The sequence below is a fragment of the Plutella xylostella genome, chromosome 3 (assembly GCF_932276165.1).
Source record: "Plutella xylostella chromosome 3, ilPluXylo3.1, whole genome shotgun sequence".
Lineage (NCBI taxonomy): Eukaryota > Metazoa > Arthropoda > Insecta > Lepidoptera > Plutellidae > Plutella > Plutella xylostella.
Genome location: NC_063983.1, coordinates 4,783,873 through 4,811,048, shown reverse-complemented (window position 1 = coordinate 4,811,048; position 27,176 = coordinate 4,783,873). Strand labels below are relative to the sequence as shown.

At 38.1% G+C, this 27,176-nt stretch overlaps 1 protein-coding gene across 9 annotated transcripts in view; it reads right to left on the bottom strand.

Annotated features, from left to right (window-relative positions):
- Positions 1-27,176, bottom strand: part of LOC119693443 (putative uncharacterized protein DDB_G0277255) — a 38,345-nt gene that overhangs the window by 9,378 nt on the left and 1,791 nt on the right. The window contains exons 1-4 of one of the 9 annotated variants that reach the window (XM_048626541.1): positions 13,109-14,351; positions 4,927-5,238; positions 4,364-4,396; positions 2,286-2,437 (exon numbers count right to left, since the gene is read on the bottom strand). In XM_048626541.1, the coding sequence (XP_048482498.1) occupies positions 2,286-2,437; positions 4,364-4,396; positions 4,927-5,238; positions 13,109-13,160 (549 nt within the window). In that variant the 5' untranslated portion in view covers positions 13,161-14,351. Of the gene's footprint in view, positions 1-2,285; positions 2,438-4,363; positions 4,397-4,926; positions 5,239-11,780; positions 11,875-13,108; positions 14,352-27,176 lie in introns of those variants that run through there. The other 8 variants (XM_048626551.1, XM_048626546.1, XM_048626555.1 and 5 more) reach the window with 8 other exon arrangements.

The window sequence follows — 27,176 nt, the reverse complement described above, 5'->3', positions numbered from 1 at the left end:
CGTAACAGTTACGACTTACGACACATTACGACTGTGTGCAGATTTTGAGGACGATTTACACGAAACATTTAAACGTATTTAAATGTATGGCTGTCTTGCTCTGACACAATACTGTTGTGCGGGTTGTAAGTCTGTACATAACTAATGATAAGTTTATAAATGATAAAGTCACTGATAAATGATATATTAAAGTTTATTCAAGTTCCACAATGATACTTAATTACGTTAAAACTATGATAATGATGAATGCACCCGTTGCCGCCCGGCAATACGTTCCGCGATGCACTGAGTCGGCCGCGTGTGCGCGACTCGCAAGAAATACGAATTGCTGAGGTAAGTGTTCGGTTGACCCGAACAACTGTCAAAATACGCTTTTTGTTTGTTTATTTACACTCACGGCCAATGAAAAAGATCCATTAAGAAAAACTCAAAAAAAAAACTTATTTAATGACGACTTTTGCAATTTTAATATTACCAAATCAAAACGTTAATATTTTATAAAAAAAATCTATGAAATGTTTTTAAAAAATAGGGGTTATTTGGTGTCTGTATTTTTTAAGTGGAACTATTTCTTTGCACGTGAGTGTATGTTTAGGTCTTATGAAACTACAAGGTGGACCAATAGAAGTCATCCGATGTTGTTGGGCTCTCATTTTTTTGTCTAAATTTAAAACTTGGATTCTGCTTTTTGATTATGTTTATTTGAACCTTTACAATTTTATTGGTAAAGTCTAGAAGATGATATCGGCAAAATGGGCGCCGTCACAATTGATTTCCATACAGGCTTCTTTTATGGCATTTCTCTGATATGAGATTCTCGCACTCGCCTTAAGGGCTTCCAGAGACACGGGCTTATTCACATAAACATGGATCTCCAAAAAAAACCTCAAAAACCGTCTCAAACGGCAGAATCAGGCGATTTTGCAGGGAAAAATGACAGATAAAACGAAAAAAAGGCGTCCCGATAACTGAATAAGTATACACAATTATTCCGCGATCTTGGAGAGTATATCACTCCATGGCTTCTGAATTTGTATTCTGCATCTGTCTAGTCCGCCAATATCAAAACAAATTTGAAATTGGCGGCCATATTTTGTACAAATGAGAGCAACTTTCAATAGGGTGATTAATTTTGGCCCACCTTGTATCAACCATTTCTAAAGTAGGTATCATTGCCCAAAAAAAAATATAAAAAAAATACCAAATGATAAAGTAAGACTGGTATTGTGATTAAGAGGATAACTTGTAATAAAAGGTTAAAGACGAATGGATTTTGATTTTGTTAACCTACCATTATTTTAAAATACTTTTTTCTAATAAGTACCTACTGATATTCGCAAAACATTCGCACAAAATTTTGCGAATGCGAATATCCAAAAATGTGCGAATATTCGCGAATGCGAATGCGAATGCGAATATTCGTTACATCACTAGTAGGTAACACGTAAGCATGCACCTTTGAAGGCGGTCAGAAGCTTGCGGTAAACGACAGTTTACAATACAAAGCTTTCTTATTTCCAAAACACGAGACCGAAAATGGATGGAAAGAGGCGTGAAATAGTCAAAATTTTATGCATATTCAATAACAAACATAAATCTAGTGATATAAGTAGGTAAATGCATGCAACATGCAGGTGTAATATGTACAGACATAGTTAAGCAACTAAACAAGGTAGAAACTATTCAACAAGGGGTTTCTTCAAACAAAACAAGCAATAGACCATGTTAATAGCCCGCTGATTACCATCACACCGCGTAAGGGACAATAGCTAGGCAGACATTTTGCATTACAATAGGTACACTGATTAACCACTTTTGACAACAACTAGGTAGGATGTGACTAGGATTTAAATAAACTATCTATTATCTTCGTACCGTCTTGCATACGGCCTTCCGAAGCTATTCTGGTTGAGTGTTTTGCATTGTATGTAGCTTTTGAAGTCATCACAATATGGAAAGTTCAACACGGTCGGTGGTCCATATCTATTACAGTGGTTATCCAAGTTACTTGTGGTTTACAGCCACAACTCACTCACTCACAGTGAGTAAAAAGTATAAGATTAATTGGTAAATAAAATAGAAATTTTAGATTGTTGAATATTTGAACTTATCGTGCAAAGATTAGCTAATCCTTTTACCATGGTGACTAACGCTAGGTCCTTAAAGGTAGGTATTATATATCACTTTTGCATCACTCTGTATAACAAGCAGCCATAATACATACGACGACCCGACAGTCCAAGCAAACTATAAAGCTCGAAGAGAGAATAGAAAAGGTCACTTACAGTTTCTTTGCGTACCTTCGTGATGGCGTGTCGGACGGCGGCCGGCTTGGCCTTGGGGGTGGGCTTGGCGGTGCAGGGGGGGGACTTCTCAAGGAACGGACTGTTGTCTGGAAGACCGAAGTTCTTTGGTAGGTATTGTTCTAGGTCTGTGCCTGGAAGTGTTGGGAAATGAAGGTTAGAATACAAATCTTTTGCTTAAATTATTGTAGGTATAAGTACATAGATAGTTTCGCACAACTAATTCAAAAGGTCTGTAAGTACTATAGGTACTATTAGTTGATAGTATAATTTAAACCAGTAGTTAAGGCAAAAAATATGAAATTTTATACACTAAAGTATAAAAACACAACGGCAAGTAGGTACTCATATAATTAAATTGTATCAAATAACAATCGTAGGTAATTTCATCACTAGAAGATACTTCCCGGTATCAAATTCGACAATGTTAGCTAGTTTCTACCTACACTGTACCGTGTATTTATTTTCACACAAAAATAGTTTTAATGTAAATAACCCCCTACTAGTGTTGCCACGAATAGTGATTTGGCCGAATACCGAATACCGAATATTCGGCCGGCGCCCTCAGCCGAATACCGAATATTCGGCCACCGAATATTCGGCAGGTGATCCAGTTTAATTCAATAAGTTAAAGTTTTATTTAAATAAAAAATCTTCTTAATCTTACGGCAGATCCGTATAACTGATTGATCACCAGTTGTACCAACTCGAATCAGTAGCCAAACCTTATATATTTTGTTAAAAAATACCTGTGTCTCAGTAGCAGGTATTGTATATTTTATGAAGAAAAGCGCAACTGTCGTAAGCGCGATGTTGTATTCAGGTTTTCGCAATTAATTATTGTTTGATAGTTAAATGTTTCGATTAAATTGATTTTTTCATTGCTTTTTGTAAGATATTTGCTACTTTTTTAAGTATTCGGTATTCGGCCGAATACTACTTACTATTCGGCCGAATACCGAATACTGAAAAAACTGGCCGAATAGGCCGAATACCGAATAGTTGCCGAATATTCGTGGCATCTCTACCCCCTACACGTACCTACCTAAGTAGGTTTTAATTCTTCTACCAAAATATAACTCTTTATCGTCATGTTTACTGTGCAAGTTCTACTGCCCTAATATTTAAGGTAGGTTAGCTCCTGATAAGAGCGAGAACAAACAACATGCAGCCTGCGCCCACGCACACCATGCCCTTTTACAACACGGTGTAAATTGTGTCTACTGACTCTACTGTGTAACAGAAAAGGATAGGTGCCCTTATTAAAAGTAGTTAGGTAGATATGTGAAATTTATCACTGATGTGTAAAGAATGTTTTAGGTTAATTTAACATTTGAGAATAATAATTTAATCCTGTTCATCCATATTTTGGTGGTTTGGATGGCCGTTAGTAGGCACAATTAAGACGTGTAACATTGTGTGGTACCACACCACTGTGACTATACATCTATTGAATCGGTAAGGAAAAGGCAGTAGGCCGTCTAGCATACATTAAAATTATACTTATTTAATTATAATTAAGCAATAACACTTTCATTGGGTCAATGCTAAGCATGTACTGTAGGCGTTAGTTACCACACATGAGGTTGAGATACATAAAGACATACATTTTTATGTAAATGGGGCATATTTATAGCGTTGAGACAATGTGCGTGCGAGTTAAATGTATGGTAATGAATGAACGACACCTCTCGCTCTATGTATAGAGACGTACATAGGTGTACATAATGTATGCTAACGTTATTGCAGATAGAAGTGGGAATGCGCCGGCGCAGATTGAAACAGAAAACAAGAATATTTACATTAATTGTCAAGCTAGCAACTACGTGTCACCTTTAGAAGAATATGTTTGAGTAAGATTTATTTCAGTATCAAACAGTTAAGTAGGTCTGTAAGTCCTATTATCAGAGCAACGAAAAATGTCTCTTTCTGTTTCTATTTTTTATATCAGCGACTATCCTTGTTGACGCCAAAAACACACAAGCATTATGGGTATTTAATGTATAATTGTTAGAGTGTTAGTAATTTTAACAAGTATATGAGGTGTTTCACCCACTCACCATTATTAATCACCCCGTTTGTTGCAGACAGCCCTTCAACCCATAGAACATAGTAAAAATCAATATAATACAACAAAAATTACAACAGCATGCTCAAAGAAACCAATTTATTGCTAATCAAACTCATAATAAGTATAATATGTAAATAAACTGACTGATACGTAAATAAACTAGATGTAAAAGTAATTTATAATAAATTCAAACTGGAAGCATGCAACTGTAACTTATAACATTCAACTCGAGTAATATTTCATCCAACAGGCAATAGATTTATCTTAACGGTGTCAATATCTCCGAAGCTTTTACTATTGAACGTTTAATGAACTTGGTAGCGTTTACCAGCAGATTATTATAGCTAGAGGTATTATAAACTAATTAGTTATAATCTCAATAATATTATCAAGAAACTAAAGCTCCGTGAATGATTAAACTTTGATGATATTAAAATTTAAGCATGATCCTTTTAACCAATTACAGCAAAAGACTTTCTACTTCTAAGTCTGAAGAAGGTTAAGCTTGGAGTCTTGGAGGCATCTATATGAGGCCGTACTAAAGCGACATACCTTCACGTCTCTGCCTGGAAGAGTCGAACGTCTTCCGCTTCTTCGCCGCCATTTTCTCGCAGATCTTGACATGTTTGAAGAGGGACTCCGGGACGAAGGTGCGCCCGCAGACGGGGCACGAGCTGAGCGTGAGGGGGCCGGGCGGCTCGGGGGCCACGGGGGCCACGGGGTGGGTGGGGACGGGCGGGGACGGGGGCGGCGCGGGCCGTGTCGGCGGCGGCGTGCGCGGCAGCGACCGCACCGAACATGACGCTAGCTCTTCAGGCGACGGAGACGGTGTCCGCGATTTGTTTGGATGCTGCTGCTTTTTCCCTGAGGAAGCAAAACCGACATTTTAAATGCTCTGCTTGAATACCTGGATTATACTCGTAATCAGGTGTGTTTTGGTAAGTCACCATAGTAAACCACGTTAAACTGAATGCCGTAGCGGGTGGCCCGGGCGACGAACACCGCCATCGCCAGCTCCTCTCAGCCCGTCAGTCCACAAAGTGGAGCATACAATGCGTACAGTATTTGTTGGGTGCGAGAAGCATGCAAGGGCATCCATAGGTAAACATAAATATGACGTAAGCCTTCGCAGGCTAAGTGTGCGTATGCGAGTAGCCTTTGAATCGATTATGCGGTTTTTACAGTGTAGGTCACGCAAGTAGCGGACAAATATGCTAAGAACAGAAGGTCTTTGAGAGGAATTGCGTTAATATTACGGAACAATGGTATTCAATCTAAAGGAATTTCTCGATCGAAACCATACATTCCGACCTATAAACCCCGACGAGTTGTAAAAACATACATAAAACTCGGTCAATATTATAGTGCCAACTTATTAGCATCAAGTTAGTGGATGTGGCGGCTCTGTTCCCATGTCAATGTCTGCTTGTTAATTAATTCTAACTGAGCGTTGACTGGCCGTTTCCTCTAGCTAATCGTATTTGTCGACGATTCCGGTGGACATACCACAAGCTGCTTTATGTAATGTCAATATCAGAAACCAGAAATACGACCTTGAATATGGTAAAGATCCACTTTTGCGAGATTATAATTATATTTAAAGACGATACCAGTTCGCGCGATGCTGTATAATTATTGTAAAGGACGTAATAAATGTGTATTGATAAAATCGGAAATATAATTAAAAGGGGCTAGTGGTTGGACGAGAAGCGGCTCGATCGAGGGCGCGCTCGAGTTGCGCGCGCGCATGACTTGAATACCTACTGAACGCATCTGGAACGCAATGCACTTGTTTGGGTAAAAACAGATTACGATGTTGTTTGTCCGTGTGCTAGTGGAACACTACCAACATAGATTGCACTCTGGGTATAAAGAGACTTTGTTTTGACCAAGTCCATGATATCATTCAAAGAGATAAGTAAATCGTATTAAATTAAGTACTTCTTCTAGCTTCACATATGGCAATGGCTGATCCCATCACATCGGTGGAAAATCCTGGTTAATGATTGTTGTCGACAAGCAAAGAAGCAGTTTTGAAGGTGATAAAGTACACAGACAGTTGCAGACATGTTCTGTAAACTGCGTCAAAATGTCGTTGAAATTCTAACGAATTTAAGACCCATTAGCAATTCACGTCGTATGGTAACATTGAAGTGGAACTCGGACGAAAGGAAATAAAGTCGACTTGAAATTGGCGCATGGCTGTCTGTTCCTGGGAATAATGTATGTAGCACGACACAGTGACCGTGAAAGAATAATGGCCAAACCATGTCTAGACTACCTACAAATTATCTACACTACTATAATGTGGCAAGTTACTTGGCGACCCTCCTTGCGGGGTGAAAGAAGTGGCGGGGGCGAGGTAGCACGACATGCTACACACGTAGAAAAGTGTGCCCGGATTAATCTCGCGATAGCTTGTAACTATTTCTGACGTAAGTAAAATTTTATTCTATGAGTGTTCCCGTAAATGTCATATTTAGCTTAAAATTTATAGTTTGACAGCATTAAAATTTGGATGTTTACCTTCAGAATATCTACCAATTTGAATTTATTTATGTAAAAGTGTTTTATTTTATAAATTAATTTCCATGTCACTTTCATGTTCACTCTCTGTTTGAACTTGTTCATCGTCGTCGTCATCCTCATCTTCATCATCGTTTTCATTAACTTTAATTATAAATCTAAGACAAAAACCAAAAAACATTATACCTACTTTGAAGTATAATGTACTAGAGTACGCCAGTCATATTAGTTCAGTGTACACCTATAATATTTTATGTTTAATTTACATTAAATTATAAATAAACAATAACATACCTGTCCAATACATCGTCAAATACTCTATCAGATTTATAATATTCGTCTTAATTTTTTATGACATGGTCGTCACAATTTCTCCACTTTTCAGGCGAATAATTAGAGAAAAGCAACTCTAAGTCTTTTATCTCTTTATCTAAGTTAGAGTCAATCGACGTTCTTGCGAGCTCGCCTTTCACGTACCGCCACACAAGTTCAATAGGATTTAATTCCGGGTGGTATGGGGGTAGGCGAAGCACGATATGACCATTTTCTTTCAAAATTTCATCAATTTTGTAATTTTTCTCTGTGTTTTGCTCATTAATTACTTTCATTAAATCACATAAATTTTGGTTGCTTTTCTTGTTACAAGAACTGACAACTGACGCACTGTCATATGGACTCTTCGTCTTTGTTGTTTACTTTTTCGTATCTGACTGCGCAGTACCAACCTTTAGCCGCGTAGCATGACTGATCCGGTACGCTGTTCTACAAGAAGCCCCTATATTGAGACATTATACGATTTGTTGTTTTTAACGTTATTTTGTTGAGGAATTATAGATACCTAATAATAATATAATGATAATATTAAAAAGGCTCAAAAGACTCATCCTAAGACTAATGGTCTCAGGATCAATGATCTCATGTGGGTCGCACTCAAATTATGACAGACTATTAAGACATGTGGCCGCCTCGGCTGCGCGGCCGAGACTGCCGTAACAATGACATGCAGTGCACGCGTTGCCCTTCACCCCTCCCCCTCCCGCTACCCGCTGTCGTCTTGTGTACCTCGTCCCCTCCGCGTCTTTCACCCCGCAAGGAGGGTCGCCAAGCAACTTGCCAATCTATAAGTACTGGCTACTAGCTAATAGTTAAGTACCTACTTACTGCTTGTAGTCGAAATCTATACTACTATCCTAAAGAACAAGATAATAATGCTTGGGATAATTTTGTGGTACCTAAAAGCAATCTTCTAGTCTTAAAGTTGCTGTTACAATTTAGAATAATTATAAACAGATGCAATTTAGATTACAGATAAAAATATTAAACAGTACTGATACTATATTGATACATACCTAGGATGGGATAGACTTGTGATAGGATAGATATGGAAGTAGAAGACCTTATCTATCAACCGATTAATGTATTAAACAATTCTCAGGCTCATCGCGATGTGTTCCGCAATTTAGATGGCAATAAACATGCCATTTTCACTTAGCTCATTACGTTATTGCCTAAAGGGGCATCCACGCAAGTTGCAAACCAGATTCTTATTTAAATTGTGACTCTGTACCCTGGAGCATCACCACGGCATGGAGTTGCCAGACTGTATGGCGACAAGATTGAATTAAGCGACGTTATTTTAGAATAATCTTATTTTAAATAGCAATACCAACCATTTTTAGTATGGATGGAATAAATGCCTTACTTGACCAATTACAATTACACAAATAAATGTAATAAGACATAGGTTTATCAAATCAACAAGAAAAAAAAATATGTAAAAATCGAGCATATCATGGAGGCAATTACAATACTCTATATTTGCACCCATAAAAAATTAAAACAGTAAAAAGCCGGCTATTTTGCGTTTTATACGATGAACGAGGAAGGCAAGACCTACCTACCTACCTAATTGAATTATTTTTAATCGCAGATGGCAACTCAGCGCAGCAGCAGTCTGGGTAATTGGACTCGATATCCTTCATAGCGATGCTATCTGTGGGAGCAGCCGTTAATCGGTTTCGTTCAAGATGAAATATCTGCGTAAGAGATATTTTCTGATAAGGAAACTGGTTTTACTGGGCCTCAACTTTCGCACCGAATTCTATGATTGCTGATTCCGAGTGTGTTAAATTTCGAACAAACAGGTAATTTGGATATTGAAATTGTGTAGAGCTTGTTGAATGGACGGCAATATTGCTTTGATAAAATAAGTAAAGTCACGTACAGTAGCTATTAGTTCCCACGATTCGGCGGCTTTCACGCCGCGCTTAAAAGTTCTTTCGAACATTTTTTGCTACTTATGGTTGTGTTAGTTCCTACGTCTCACATAAGTATACATCCATTGGTTAACGTAGCAGTGGTAGGCGAATTCGCTTCCGTGTCACCTCCGCACATCAAAACTGCAATTAGACGTGAAACAATACCGAGGGCCCCACAGCCTGGAGGGGTGACAACAAACGTCCCACCACGTTCCTGGCACGGATCCCTTACTAAGGTATACCTGTATTAGGGAACTCAATACTGAGGCGATAATCAGAAAATGTTTCTTGTACACTTCCAATACTCTCAAACAGGAAAACCTTGATAATATCGCTAATATTGCTATGTTTATAAACATGATAATCATGCCTTATAAGATTTACTACACACGATTGAAAATATGTGGCTAAAGATTAATGCGCCATGATGTCCGCATAACACGTACCTATATAGCAAATTAACCGCATAAGTCGATCTAAGTAATCCAACATAGCCCATGTCGGCTTGTTCACAATAGATTGCTAGTCTATTAATATTCTTACTGCTCCTTCCACCGGATAGGCAGTCGACGGAAAAAGGCCGGCTGTTAAATCTGAAGCTAACCGATGAGTTCCTGCTTCTAAATCAAGAGATACAAACAACACTGTGTGAAACACGCACATTAGTCGAGAGCCTCAATCAATCTCCTCTCGTGGGACCAACAAACAACAATTTCGGTCATGACTAAATAATTTCACTTAATAAAGACATTAAAATTAGTGAAGAAAGCGTATCTATCAGAAATTATGTAGTCTAATTATGTATTGCAAATTGCGTGAAGACGGTAATAACTAACACATAAGAGAAGTACCAGAATTGCTGCGGAAGGTTCTAAAATACAGTATTACAATAGCGTCTTTTTGCTGTCATCTCATCATCGGGGCAAAGTCGTGATCTGATGGAGACGGTCGTACAACGAACATGACTGTTTTGACACAAGAAACGCAACACCCGAGTAACAAGCAACAATCAAAAAAAGTTGTAGATCCGTATCTATGTAATACCGCTATATGCAAAGCCGTTGTAAACACGATTTTCATTATCGATCGGTATCTCTTGACGCATCGTGGTAGACCGGTAGACATCCAGGGCGAGAGTGAGAGGCTGCTTGAAACAATGCGACTGTCCTGTCAATCTTCATTACGAAATTTCGAGTTGACCTGCCCCGCCAGACCATAGCCGGCTAGTTCCTTACACATCGATACATTACGTGATCATGTAATTTGACAGCTGATTGTTATGAAGTTGTCGTTAAGATAATGGGTGAAACTTAATAAAAAAGTCGCGTGAAAATAGTCAGTGTTTGTAGAGTGTCCGTGAGAACATCGTCTATGTAAACACCTGAACACCTCCAGGAAGAGATAAAAGGTGTTCAAGTTTACTTGCTTATTCTCGCCTCTTACGTAAATAAAGGTCACTTAACTGCCGGAGTGCCATACCTCTGCATGTTACACTTGCTATTATTTCCCATCATTTGTTAGACATTCCTTACGTAAACATCTAACCTCTGTAACCTTACCCTACAAAATTTCTCTTTGAAGCTTTATAACTTGCATTAGCTTAATTTGTGTTATAATTTATTTCGTAATGTGCTTTGTGTATCGAGTGAAAGTAAAAGGAGTCATGTTTCTGAGCGTTGCTACCAGAAAACAAATAGAAATTTCTTGATGAGATTAATTAGATTTCGTTTATTTCGACATTTAAAACTGAAGCCGATAAAATAAATTTCGGGGCACACCAACAACGATCAAATAAAATTGTAAATGATAAAAAGGCAATTGTAGCTAAGCGATTTTCAATTCCATATGTTATCAAAATTTACACAAACTGAATAAATAAAACCAAATCTCATGCATTTGTTTCTCGACTGAAGTTTTAAATATCCCTCATAAAGCATATTTAAATTAGTAAACACTGTGCATATGATTTTAAATAAAATACTGTTTCCAGAATAGAGCAATTATAAATAACAGTTAATGACCCGATAACCAAGTCTAACCACAACGATAAAAGAAAGAAAAAAACAATAGCTTGACTGACGTCGACACACGTGACATTTAACCTATAACGAGATATACCTACTCGTAAATAACAACAAACAATTATCTGAGATATCATTCTCAAAGTCAGGGGCATTTACAATGTGAAAAAGGTAAGCATTAAATAAATAAAAAGACTATCAGATTAAAAAAAGAAAAAGAACTACTTCTTCAAACATCATTTTCATCGCTAACCATGTTTACCGAGAAAACTTTGAGATGACACGACCGGAGATTTAGAGGAGAGTTTGTCACGCTGCCGCTGACTTGATTAAATCTAATCGTTGTATAATTGTTCCGAGGAAGCATTCGTGGATCACGATAGGGACGCTGTCTCACGAACTTATTCCGACGACAGCGTATTTCAGTGCAAAATAAAACCTCAAAAGAAAGCCAGACACAAGATTAATGATAGCGACGATGTGCAATCATCAAAAACAATGCTCAATTATACGCTGAATGTCAAGAAAGGAGAGCCCGGAATTATCGGTAAACGTGTTGAAATAAAGTAGTCATTATCAGCAAGACATTCGAATCCCTTACCTTTTTTTCTCCGAAAACTCAGGCCACACAGCATTGTTGTAAATAATTTAACACAAGAAAATCGAGGACACAGTCACAGCCACTTGAGCCACTGAACGCCTGAAGCCAACTATCGCTGTAAACTAGGCATTCAGCAATCAGCTATCCATAATGTAGCAGAATATTACGTCTCACATGTTGCTTAGGTATAACTTTACTTGTGTTGCTTATAAGTTATAACCATGTGCTTGTCAGTAACTTGGTTTCAAGCAGTTTCAACCTTAGACTGTGACTGTTTTTAACGTTTTTTTGACCCAAAATAATGTAAATGACATTATGAATTCTAATCAGAATCAAGTTAGTCGGCCGGTATTGGTCTGTCACATGGTTGATGTCGTCATAAGCTAAATAGAGCTGAACAAGTAAAATAATAATGGTCATTCGGTTTCTGTATGAATAAAGAGCTACTTTTAGAGCAGTGAATACTCTATTCAGTTACTCAATTATTTTACACGTTTTGCAGCTAAATTTAAATAATACCCAATAATAAAACATTTAATTAATTTAAGACCGATATAAGTAATTAATAGCTTTTGGGTGGTTGTGGCATAACGATGTCTGGGGCATATAATAAATTAGTTCTAAACTGCTATCAAGGGTTCATAGGTAACGTTTTTAAAGTCAGAAAACGTAGCAATAAATGAAAAGATTGTAATCTGATTTAAGTCTGTTACTAGGGCTTACTAGTGCCACCATCAATTTAAAACTTCTGTAAGCGTGTTTTGAAAAAGTACCAGGACAAAAAGACTCATTAAAATAAATGATATTAAGCAGCCTTAAATTATATCTCCAGGAAGGACTATACTAACACCCTACTAACAACATCTTTTTAAGCTTCTAGAAATCGGCCCGTAAGTTATGTTATAAGATCCGTTCAGTGTTGGCAGCTGTTCGTCACAAATAGGGCTTTCAATCAGACAAAAAGTGCGGCAGCTGCGCCGGCGCACATCGCGTGAATAAAGTGCATCTCCCATCCTCCACCAATCTTACTATCTCAACAAAAATTCCACAGACCATTTTCATTGAACCAACTATCCAAATAATTAAAAGCAACACAGCAATTTTAACGTGATTAACGGCTTCAGTTTCATCGCAATTAAAAACAGAAATCGCATTTAAAATTATTCTGAGAATACGGTGAGAAACTGTATAAGTACATACTTAGTCACAATTCAGCCGTAACAACAGGTTCTAGGGAATTATAAATTCATTGATAGTTCGTGTCTGAATCCTTCGACCAATCTAAAGAAATGTACAACAAAAAAAAAACAAATAAAGAATGCAATTACCTTTCTTCGAGCCAAATATTGACTTAAGTTTGGAGATCGTCCGCTTCTTCATTTTATCGAGCACGAATCACACTGATGTAACAATTCCGACTACATCACACATCAGTCCAGCACTGACAGAAATACACTGGGCACTACGTCCTCAAGTTTTTCAGGCAGACGTGCCTTTTTGCTCCTTTTGCCGCTCTTATTTCCGTGCTACGAAAATAGTCCACCGCTACACTTGCACCGGCGCCGGCGCATCACTCATACATCTGTGTCTCCGACTACTCGCGGGATTGCTCCAAACTTAATGAGCTTCACGAGAAACAACACTGGAAATAATGGGCACGTCTGTAAAAATAACGTTCGCCCATTAAGTATGCCATTAAACCTTTTACAACACCCGTCAACATTAAAACAAGTCTTTTATAAGCAGTATGACCTGCTATTAGTAATTTTGAAATTTATCTAGTCACCTCGCCGCTTATCATGTGTATGCACACGTCACCCGATAAGGGGGATGGCGAAAAGTCAACACGAATTGTACGCACGAGTTCGCGGCAAAACTTCACGTTGGACACTGAACGGTTAATATTTGGAGTTAAATTCTATAAACACGGCTGTTGCGCGCAAGAGCCATAACAAATTCAAAGGACGGCGCGAACGATGATTACACAACTCAGCCCATTGACCGTTTATGAGCAACAGTTAACGCCCGGGACGGAATTGGAGCTATATCTCCCATGCGGCAGTCATCTCCGACGACGCCTGCCCGTGGTGGTGCTGTGTCCGCGACTGACACGCAGTGCGCACGCGCAGCCCGCACGCGGAGAGAGCTGCTGACCGCACTCGCGTATCCACTCGGAATTCCCACAAAATCGAACCCTCTTCCGTTACCAAAATCCCGTTTCCGCTGAACCCAATCAACCGGAGAAATGGAATCATAAAGAGGCTGGAGTGTTCGAATATGGCACAGTGCTGACAACACCGGAGACACAATATCCGCTGATACTTTTAGAAATGGAATTTAACGAATGGCACTTTGGGTAGCGATGTCTCGATCGTAAGGATGGGGCCGGACCGCATAAATCACAAGGGTGCGAGAAGAATAAGAATGTTAACGTTTAAAAGCTCCGAGTGGAAAAAAGGGACAGCGATATTGTAACAAAAAGAGATGGGAATTCTTGGAACCTCTCGAATTTTTGTGCAACTTTATTGTGATCATGGGAATCGCCTCGGGTGTAATCATTCCATGTTGGCGAATGATCTTGTATCGCGTTGCTATATCCATAGGTATTTACACAATGAAAAACAAATAAATCATATATGGAATCGTCAGCAGACCAAGAAGACAAAAAATATCCGTAATAAAAGAAAACAACCATAATTAGTTCTTAGGATTATAAAATTAGATCCCATAAACGTGGGACTGAAGACAGACATAATGGGACTTTAACTAATCATAACTAAATTATTGTTACTTTTACACTTCATATTTTGTATTTGTACTATGCTTGAGCTTGACATTTATTTATTTTTTATGCTTCTTTGCTGTTGTACTTATTTGTATCCAGAAGATAATAGCACAACAAACATTTCGCTAGAATTCGCATCGGTCTGTGACAAAACAAACAGTTGATTGAGACACAGTGTCAAGAGATGCCGCACGCCCTCTTGCATCACCGACGCTGCTGATTTCCACATTTACGACCAAATATTGAAAGATGGACCGATGAATCGGTTGCAGTTTTAAAGTACCTACCTAAATAACTTGAAATTTAAAGTAACCGTTTGGTCCACAGGAAAAGAAAGGCAAAAATATAAGTTCTATATTCTTCCGTTTCGCAGTTTCAAAGTTAAGGTCCCATTTGTGTGTAATCGATCACAAATCACTGTCGGGCCTTTTTAACATTAGACACAATACATAGGTAGTTCGGTGGCATCTATGACAAGAATTTCTCCTTATGAAAATGAAATTCGTCACACTCTAGCCTACAGCAAGCAGTTTGAGCTGGTCTGAAGCAATGGAGCATATCTCTCAGCCGCTTCCACTTGGATGCGCAATATGCACATCCCGGTATTCGCATCTTCGGACACATTATACAAAAATAATCCTTATACCAACTAAGGTATAAATGAAATTGATTTGGAGTAACAGAAGAACGTGGGGCGGTTTCTTCACAAGACTTGCGATGGCATGTCTGGTAATATGTAATGCTTATTATTATAAAGATTAACAGAAGGTGTCTTATTGGGTTTCTTTTGCCGTGTACCTATAAATTATTCATTTTTATTAATGACTCTTCCCACTATCTATAGGTACATCTAAATAACTAAGATAGAGAAATAGGAAACATAAGTGCAAAATTTAAAAAAACTGTGGAGCAGTATCAATGGAATGAAATGATATCGGAACATATCGTAACGTGGGAGTAATTTCCACACCTTACTACATAATGTGACGGTAATACATATTATGTTAGTTCCAACAACTGCTGTGCTGTGACGACTTCATTGAAGGTTACATACCTACGTTGTTCGGGAGTATCCGGGAGGTTTATTAATAAAAAACGGGAGCTGACGATATAATAACTGTATTGCAATGAATAGAACCGCAAGTGAAGTGATAGTACCTAATACAATTAAATCATCTAATTAGCCTATGTTAGTATGTGCTCGGTGCGTGAATTCAGGCGCTTCAACATATCCCCGGGCGTTGAAAGGATCGCTTTCAACAAGAAGAAGGTGCAACTGGCAGTGGACATATCCTACTGAAGGCCCGTCTGATGACCCCAGTGCTGGTCCTTATGTCAGCAACCCGAGCGATTCCGTCAGAGCCCGGATGAACGGCGACGACTTTCCCCATTCTCCACTTCAGGGGGGGGAGGTTATCCTCCTTCACAACGACCAAGGTGTCCAGCTTCAGACCATCCTTGCATGAACGCCATCTTACACGCTGCTGCAGCTCCGAGACATACTCTTTGCTCCATCTTTCCCAAAAGTGTTGGCGAAGTTGCTCAATGCGTTTGAAGCGGGTCAAAAGAGGAGTGGAGTGATCCTGATAGTCTGGCTGCGGCAAGGAAGTCAGGGCACGTCCGATGAGCAGGTGTCCCGGCGTCAGTGGGGTGCAATCTGAAGGCTCTGATGATAGTGGAGTAAGCGGCCTGGAGTTCAAAATTGCTTCAATCTGGGTGAGGGTGCTGTTAAGCTCCTCGTAAGTTAGGTTACAATTTCCCAACACTCTCCGTAAATGATACTTGGTTGACTTGACACCCGCCTCCCAAAGACCACCGAAATGAGGCGTATAAGCCGGAATAAAATGGAAATTTATGTTGTCATTGGCCATATTTTCGCTCAAAAAATTGCAATTGCTTTTTAGGAAGGCGGAAATATCATTGCACGCACCAACAAACGACGTACCGTTGTCAGAGAATATATGGAGAGGCTTTCCCCTACGTGCAATGAACCTGCGCATTGCTAATAAATAGGTATTACTTGTTAAATCACCTACCAACTCTAAATGAATTGCCTTGGTAGTGAAACAGACAAAGATGCAGATATACACCTTAACAAGCCTACACCCGCGACCTTGACGAGATGCACTCATGATGGGACCGGCGTAATCAACACCCACACTTTCAAAAGGAAAACCACCTGGAAGGAGACGCTGCTGAGGTAAGTTTCCCATCAAAGGAGTCACTACTTTACCCTTCATGCGTTGACATAGTACACACTTGTGATAGCAGGCCTTCGCTAAGTTACGACCTCCTATTGGCCAATAAGTTTCCCTAATGCATGCCAGTAACAACTGTGGGCCGGCATGCATCAACATTTTGTGTTGATAGGTAAATAATAGTTGTGTAAACAAATGAGTGGACTGTAGTAATATAGGATGCTTTTTATCATACGAAAAATTTGAGTTATCAAGACGACCTCCAACACGCATGATGTGGTCATCGTCAATAAAAACGTTAAATTTAAGCAATGGACTTTTTTTAGGCAAACTCTCTTTATTTAATAGTAATTTATACTCAGGAAAAGAATCCTCTTGACATTTTGAAATTAATAGATTTGATGCTTTACGTAATTCTTCGTCTGTCAAATAGTCAGTCTCAGAAATTTGCTTCCTGCAATGTTTAATAAAACGCAAAGCATAAGCCACTGCACGGATAAGCCGTGAATGATTTGAAAAGCGGCTAAAGTCAACGAATGCTTTTCCTTCAGAAATAGTTGCATTCAAAGATACATCAGCGTCAGGACGTGTCTCCGGTAAAGGGCCGACATGCTTGGGCTGAGAAGGCCACTCCGACAGATCATTCTTCAAGAATTCAGGACCAGACCACCACAACTTCAGACCAAGCAGGTTACCAATATCCACACCACGAGATATTGGGTCTGCTGGATTTAAATCTGTGGGAACGTGTCTCCACGTATGGTTACCAGCCTTTTCTAATATTTCAGCTACGCGGTTACGCACAAAGGGCTGAAGTTTACAAGGCAACATTCTTAACCATCCCAAGACAATTGTGGAGTCTGACCAAAAGAAGATCTGATCAATCTTGATCCGAAGTGAATCGACCACCTTCTCAAAAAGTCGCGCACCCATTAAAGCACCGCACAACTCCAAACGCGGTATTGTCGCTGGCTTAATCGGTGCTACACGACTTTTGGCTATCAATAATCGAACCGTGACATCTCCTGTACTATCAACGCTGCGAACATACGCGCATGCACCATATGCGCGCTCAGATGCATCTGAAAATATATGCAACTGCACAGTTTTATGTGCGTCACAAACCATGATTCGTGGACAGCGAACGGCATTTAAAAGGGATAAAGATTTGGTGATCTCATTCCATCGCTTCTTAATCTCCGAAGGCAACGGTTCATCCCATGAAAGCTTGTCCAACCATAAACCTTGCATGAGCATTTTCATGGTGATAATACATGGAGCTAAAAGACCCAAGGGGTCAAACACCTGAGCAATAACAGAAAGCAATTCACGTTTGGTATTGCCATCAGTTACCAATGAATTTAATGGAAAGCAGAGGTCATCTGAATCCGAATGCCAACCAAGACCTAACAACTTGTTCGGCTCTTGAGAACCAATGTTAAGATCAAGTGATGTCTCAGAAATCTCTGAAAGCAATTCGGGTTCATTTGACCTCCACTTTCTCAATGGCATACCTGCGGATGCTAGCACCGTGGTAACGCTTTCACGTATTGCCTTGGCTTCCTCCAAATCATCGCTGCCTGTGAGCAAGTCATCGACGTAGAAGTCATGCAATATGATTTCAGCTGTCTTCTTGTCGTTACATTCAAGGCCAAGTTGTTTAAGGCAGCGCGTAGCAAGGAACGGAGCACTGGCTGTACCATAGGTGACAGTATTCAATTTAAAGGCTGTGATGGGATGACTAGAATTATCACGCCAGACAATCTGCTGTAGATTTCTGTCATCAGGATGTACTTCTATGCATCTGTACATTTTCGCCACATCAGCTGATAAAATGTATTTATGCTGCCTGAAACGAAGTAAAATAGACAGCAAATCATCCTGGACTACCGGGCCAACCATCTGTAGATCATTAAATGAAATGCCTGAAGTTGTAGGACTGCTTGCGTTGAACACGACGCGTAGCTTTGTCGTGGAGCTGCTCTCACGTAACACTCCGTGATGCGGAATAAAGTAGGCTCCAGCGCAGGAATGAGGTCCCTCACATTCAGACATATGGCCTAACAACTGATATTCAGTGAGAAAGTCGTGGTACATTTGACTTGTCTCAGGTTTACGCTTCAAACTACGTTCTAAAGAAAACAGACACTGTGTAGCTCTTTTAAGAGAGTCACCTAACAACTCAGGGTCGTTCTTAAGAGGTATCCGAACGCAGAATCGTCCATCAGGAAGACGAGACGTATTTTGAACAAAATGATCTTCGCATAACTTCTCCTCGGGCGAGTAATGTGATGACGATGACTTGGAATTAATTTCCTCTAGCTGCCAGAACCGCGTCAAGTCCTGTCTAATGTCATCCATCTCACCAGTAAAATGTGATTCAGTTTTAGCGAAGTTACATTTGATTTCGCTTGAAATCAAAGAGGCATAATTACTAGTGTTAGGACCTGAAACAATCCATCCTAACCTAGTTTCACAAAGAACAGGCCTACCAGTTCCTAACTTAATCCTTTGCGACCCTAACAAATCCCAAAAGAGATCAGCCCCGATTAAAATATCGACTTCGGCAGGCTTATAAAATGTAGGGTCAGCCAGACAAATATGAGAAGGCAGTTGTAAAGTAGATAGATCTAGCTCGCGGCCGGGGACATTACTCGTAATTGATGGCAAAACGAAACAATGAAGATCTGTAGAATAAGATTTTTCTAAAGATTTTAAGTGTACACGACACCTTTTGCCTACGTGAGAAGTCACGTTATTAATTCCCATAATTGACCTATCTATCTGAGCGACATCTAGATTTAGTCGCATGTGCAACTCTTCGGTCATAAAGCTGGATGTGCTTCCGCTGTCTAAAACTGCGCGCGCGACGTGTTCGACATTGTTGCAATCAAGCAATATCACTAATGCGGTTGATAATAGCACATCTTGCTGTTGATGACCGATGTTTGCAGATAAAGCTACATTATTTATGCTAGCAGGTGCAGTGGCAGCAACAGACGTCGAAGGTTCAAATACAGACCGTTTTTCGGTCCTTTGACAGATGTTGTCAGTTGCCACTGCATTACTTACTTTTGGCTCTGAGACGTGGACGAGAGTGTTGTGCTTACGTTTACACAGTTTGCAACCTGGCTTCTTGCAGTGGTTCGCGTAGTGACCTATTTTAAAACAATTATAGCAGACCTTATAATTTGGCAGTGAGTTATACCTAGCCTCGTTACTTAGTGCAAGAAATTGTGTGCAATTAGATAAATTATGGTCACCATTGCATTTTGGGCAAACATTTTTAATTGAGTCTGTGTTGGAGTTATTGTTTTTGTTAGTGTGCTGTACGGAAACCATCGCCTTTAGTTTAGAACTCGATTTATGTGACGTCGAATTCAAGTTACGGGACATCTCTAAAGTCTCGATTAAGTCAGCCCTGCCACGCACAAATTGGATAAACAAATCAAACGTGATGGAGCTATTCTGGTCTAAACGTCCTTTACACTCCTCCCACTCACGGTAAGTTTTTTGATCCAATTTATGCGTAACAATATGGATTAAAAGTGTGTCCCATTGTTTAACTGGCTCACCTAATGATTCTAACGCTCGCAGGTTTTTGTTCAAGTTGTCGATCAAACGTTTCAAAACGACAGATGATTCCCTTGAGATCGGGTCAATATTAAATAATGCTGAAACGTGATTTTGTATCAGCAGCCGCTTGTTATCAAAACGCTCACATAGCACCTTCCAAGCTACAGCATAATTACCTAGTTTAGAAGTTATAAAAATACATAATAAACTACTGCATTATTTGTTACCACCAAAAACTCAAAACAGATATTTTTTCTGTATAAGTCTAAAGTTAAGTTAATTTTAGGCCATATTAATATTAAGTTACTTTTTGTGTGTTTTTTTGGTCAAAAAAATAAACATTCTTCTATTCTACTAGCTGAAAATTCAAATGATTGAATCACCACAGCAGCAGATCCCTCCAGAGAGGCACGTAGATAGTGAAACTTATTAATCTCGTCAATCTCATCATTAGTGTGAATTAGACTACTGAAGGTGTCATGAAACTCCAACCAGTTCTCGTACGATCCACTAAACTTTGGCAGTTGTATGGTAGGTAATTTAACAAGCCTATGATTGCTAGCTCGGGTAACATTCTCACTACAAGCATCATCGTTATTACTTTTATTATATTTAGTTAATAAATTCTGAGCTCTGGCCAACGCTTTGTAATATTGTGACTCGAACATAGATCGCTCATTTAACTGGGATTGCATGTCATCAGCTGCACATTCAAGTTGCAACTGCACCTCGTCATATTGCGCGTACAATGATTCCACCTTACCTATACGCAATTGCAATTCAGCAATATCGGAATTTTTTAAACTTTCTACCGTGTCTAGGTAACTAATAAACATAGTTAAGCGGCCTTTGTAGCTGCTCCGTTTCTTAACTAGCTTCTCTTCGGTGGTCATTTTGGCAGACGAGAGTATCAACCTGGAATTGAGATAAAACAGCTGTTAACTTAAGTTTTATATAATGTTATTTAATAATTATATTCCCTGTTTTAATCTTTGTGTACTTATACTAAATTTTATTATGTAATAACTTTTATTTTGTCTTAATAACTTCTCGATATTATGTTGTAATGTAAATACTTTTATTACTGTAGCAAATTACCTGATGTTTAATTACTAATGTTCTAAACAGTAAATTGGAAATTAATTAATCAATACAACCTGTACATATTTTAATGATTTGACAACAATATTTTAATATGTTTACGTAGATAACAAGTGTTGTATTGATATTATTATGGTGTAAATTACAGTTACGGTTGTAAATAAATAAGTCTGAAGTTTAAATTAACCTTGACTATGAGTGCATTGACATTGAACCTTTTGTTAATGAATTACCTCGCTAATCTCGCTGATAGGAATGTAACAATTAATGTAATATAGGTCAAACTGATGTAGCTAAGCTAACTATATTCTTATGAATACGATAATGAGACTATATTACTGCAAATTTATGTTATATTTGCTATTGTTAACTAACGATGCGATAGGTACAATTCTAACTCGAAAGAAATTTAACAAAAGTTATATAATTCAACCAACCTTTTAAGTCCAGTGATTAACACTTATACTTATACCTTAAATGAGAGTGTTGGGTGATAATCACTCATAAGTCCAGACTTAACACCACGTAAATCCAAAATTTGTCCAACTTCCACGTTGCCGGTAACCTCCAATCAGTTGTTAATTTTAATTAACTCCGCTTTTAATTGATTGCACGTCACTTCTTCTTATATATTCACGTAGAACAATGCAAATTTCACATCCGGCTCGAAGGACCATGTTCGGGAGTATCCGGGAGGTTTATTAATAAAAAACGGGAGCTGACGATATAATAACTGTATTGCAATGAATAGAACCGCAAGTGAAGTGATAGTACCTAATACAATTAAATCATCTAATTAGCCTATGTTAGTATGTGCTCGGTGCGTGAATTCAGGCGCTTCAACATACGTTGTGTTATAAATGCAACAAGTGAAAAAAATATATGGAGAAAATTGCTCTATAAAATGCTTGCACATAAATGGGGTCTTGTCGTATATCCAATAAAATAAACTAGCAACTGAAAACTATATGTAAGCTTACGTAGAAAATAATTCAATAAGAAGCCACTCAATTAAACTGACAATGGGTGGATGATATAGCTGGAATAAAGCTATAAATAATTATAATGATATGGTGTTAGCGCATGTGGACAAAGATAATAATTGACCATTCACTACCACACGATTTACAAGCCATAATAATGCGTGTCACTACTAACGTACTAAATTCATAGAACTTACAAAGGGTTTGTAAAATGTTTGTAAGTCACCGAACCCACCAACGAAAAACATTTAGGGCTGATTTTTCAATAGTCAGCTGGGGAATAAAATTGTAGCTGTGACTGTCTAAAGCTGCGTACACACCGGGCCAACGAAGGCCAACGAACAGGTTACGTTGGCCTTCGTTGCTGCAATCTGCCCTGTATTATGTATGATAAATATCCATCGTTGGGATAACCGTTGGCGTTCGTTGGGCGTTCGTTGGCCCGGTGTGTACGCAGCTTAATACAAACATTCAGTCGCGACAGCATCAGAATTATTCCTCAGATAACTTTAATCTGACTATTGAAAAAATAATTAATTTTTTGTAAGTTGTAGAGGACAAGAAAATAGAACAAAGTTATAATTCAAATGTCCTGTGATTCAAACTTCTGGCTGTACTTCCTAATGGGCACTAATGGATTAACCTTTTAACATCTCTTCGATTATTCTATTTTTAAACACGGAGAGGGAAGTCAAATGCACTATGCGTTATTGACTGCGAGTAAACAACATTCTGACTCAAATGCATCCTTGCTTAGCATTCCTTTAGGCTATTTTAAATACCTACATAGACCAATTCATATACCAGAAAAGAGACATATTAAATACATATGTATGTATATCTTTTGTTATTTTCAAGTAATAGAAACGAAAAATGCTGGTATTGGATCCTTAAAAATGCACCTCTGCTAACCCAAGTACGAGCTCTTACCAAAGTAGATAAATAAATTAACAAATCAATGACAATTTTTCAGCAGAAAACAATCAATAAACATCGATATTTTAAGAAAGTTTGCAACATAATAAGACTAGAGGCAATGCGTTACGTAAGATATCTAATCTCATTTCGCATTTCTCTCATAATCGACAATCTCAATGAGTTATATTCCAAGTATAAATAGAGAATATAGGTCAAAAGAAGTCAATGATTGATGATGCCAATTTCCTATTCACTAGCATCGCAGGTGGCCTAAAATAGACCATACCTAGTAGCATCTTGGATCTATGCTATGGAATATCAATTCAACATCATAATCAAACTAACGATATCCAAGATTCGAATATTATTGTCTTATTTTATAATTTGTGTCCCACAAATACATATAGCATATAGCAATCGTAATTTCAGAGTGTAAAACAACACAGATTCGAGTGTAGACATTTTTTTATGCTGAACGCTTCATACAAAAAGTAATTTAAAATTAACTTCTTTAGAAGGTAGGTTCAACAGACATAAAAATTCAAATTTCAGCTATAATTATGTATACACAGGCCATTCTCAATCTGTAACACATTTTAGTGCCATAAAGATATTTTATAGCTTTTTCTATACATTAAACTTAGAAGCCGTTCCGCGTCTACAATAAGATTGTGCCATACTATGGGACTGATATATCAGACAACTAGCAAAATGAATAAATTGTCAAGTATAATAAATTATGATATTCAACACGGAGCCTTGGCACTGGCAGTAACTACTTTATTATGTCTCATTTGAAAAAATCCACCGTAAACCATCACCCGCTTTTTCCGTGTATAGGTTTTTATTGTACCTAGGGCATACAGGAACTAACCTAACACCTGTCTCTAGATCACGTAACTCCTCTGTAAATGCAAGGATCCTTGCAAACAAAGGCATTGAGCAAGGAGTCAACGGCCTCTCAACAGTCGCTTAGTTAGAAAACAGGGCCAAATGTCATAGAAACTAATGGTCCGAGATGCGCAAACGACTAACAACCATCTTTCAATTGCAAATGGCAATAAAGCTTAACTAGGTACCATCGGCGTTTGTTTGTGCCAATAATATCAGTGATTTTTGATTGCATTTGATTGTATGATTGACGGCGTTGTAGTGTCGTGTGTCCGATTCGCTGCTGAGAGAAGTGGTGTGACATTCGATATGGCACTTTCTCTATCATATTCTAAGTTGCGCGGGCGCAGTGCAATATGACACGTTTAATGCAGATTTACGTTACAAGAATAGGGATTTCCATATTAGACAAGGATATTCTAAGAAATACTCAAGTGACTTGTGGTAATTTCATTCATACGATCAAACGTCCCTGGGATATACATAAGTATGAAATTAAGATATTTTACAAAATATCAACATTCCTACACCCACGGCACTTTTGCTAAGTCATGACGTGATGTTAAAGATGGATGAGAAGAGGCCCTTTGTGTATAAAAAAATATTGGTTTGCATTTAGATGCGTTCATTGGCCTTCGATGATGACCATTTGACTGCCGCAAGGTTTGATCCAGGCATTATGCGTGGGAGATTCTCTGCCTACGCGGCAATCTTAATAATAATAATGAGATATTTTATTACATTAATATAACAATCGAAAACACAATCTTTCAAACTTCGGATTTCTGCTATATGTTTGTATACCCTTACGTTACGTGATAAATTTAGTTTGTTTTTGAAGGACTTCATTAATATGTTACATACATAGGTAATCGGTATTTCTGATTTGTAGGCCATTTATATACTGACTAATTAGGTACATCAGCATGTATTGCGTATGTGTATCGATAAAAATTCTAGTCTAGAATGATAAAACGAGGGTAAATCGGTACTAAATACGCTGTCAGTCGATCTGTTGTCAAGTGACATGGTTTTCGAAGCTGCGGGCTTGCACCGTTAGAATCAGCGGCTGTAGTTATGTGATAAGAATACTTAGTAATTACAGTGAATTTATGATTTACAGAAACATGGACTATTAAATAGACGAATTATAAATATACCTTTTAATTATATGAATATCTCAATGCAAGTTTTATAACAAAGCAGAAAGGCAAGTTTAAACACTCGTGATTTTACTCGTATTTATATTATAAGCCCTATTATTTCGACAACACTTTAAGGCGATTACGTGAAACTAACCCACAAAAATGGATAAAAAATAATTGAATACCAATTCAACACACAATGACAAGCAAAATGTTGTACAGTGAAACTATAAAGTCCTGAAATTAATGTTTGAGGAACTAAAATTTTCAGGAGCCTGGCACCATTAGAAAAGAAACATAAAAGTCATAACAATTGTTTATGTCAATAGGCGGTTGGCTGTTTTTTTGAATTTTCTTATTAATTATAAGGATAATCTAGATAAAAGCAACAATTTACGCTTGGTTGCAATTAGGAAGATGAAGAAAAATATTCGTAGTCAAGCTAGTGAAGTTATTTATCGAGTTTTAATACAATGTTTAGCGGAACATCAAGCTGGACACATTTTGTCGAATTTGGAGGATGTTTACGCTCGTACAGCGTGTATGACGGGTATGTAGCATTGTACAAATTGTAATAACTCATTTTTTATTAGTACCAACGCTTCATTTATCGATAAACCTAGGTTTAGAGCCCAAGTCAAACATTGTTTACATACCACTGATTGTAGGTTTCATCTGGTTTCAGTTGAGTCAAACCTTAACATTTTGATACTTGAAGATATATGTTTGTTTACTTACTAAATTCACATTGTGTGAATTTGGGAGGCATTGTGTAACTCAAAAAGATTTTTTTATTTTATTTTATAGTTATATCGGACCAGCGTGCCAAAGAGGGCAAAATATGGAATATTTCTAACTCCTGGGAGAAACAGAACTGGCCGTCCAAAAAGAGAAATTGATGTCTTTACTATGTGTGCCCTTCGTCAACAGATCCAGTTTTTTTATACAGTTAAATAACGTTATCTAAATAAATATTTATTGGTTTCACTATTAGCCTTCATATTAACACCTTCTAGCTTGTATAAGAGCTTTTTTGTGGATGGTAAGTTGTTTTTAAATACATAAATAGGTAGGAAGTTAACAGGCAAAATTTCAAGTATCAAAGTCAGTTATGTTTCGCTATATAGGGTTGCTACATGAAAGATAGCCGTGCCCTCATTTAATTTCAGGACTTTATAGTTTCACTGTACTTATTGCTTACATTATTAATGTTTTAAATACAAAACTTTGCGTGCACTGCGAGCTTCTCCAAAATAAGTTCATAGCAGCTAATGGGCTTTTCTAAAGCCGAGGTTTCTTAGAGGTGATTGCTCGGAACTTACTGCTAATGTTTGTTGAAACACCAAATAGCCAATCATATAGACTAGGAACAAAAAAGATGTTGCATTATTTTACTTTGAGAGGACTTATACTTTGATTCACAGTCGCGAAAAGCTAGGTAGCGGTGTAAAATAAATACCATTATTGTTAGAATGACCAAACCGAAATCATTTTTTTTACCATGCAAGGCCCGTTATAGCATATCGCATCGCCAGCAGTGGATGGTAGGCACTAGACGGTGTGTACCCATGCTGTATCGGTGCATGATTGCTTTAGATTTGCGTTAGAAAATCAAAAGTAATTATGATGTTTAGTGGCGCGGTTAGATCGTCGAGCTGATTACCCATTCAAGTTACGATTTATATTCAGATATTTAAATGGAAATATTGATAATCTATATTGTTGGCAAGACTTCTTGTGCAAGTTGGATTCAGAGAAGCAAACGATGTAATCATTACCATGAATCAGACTAAACATTT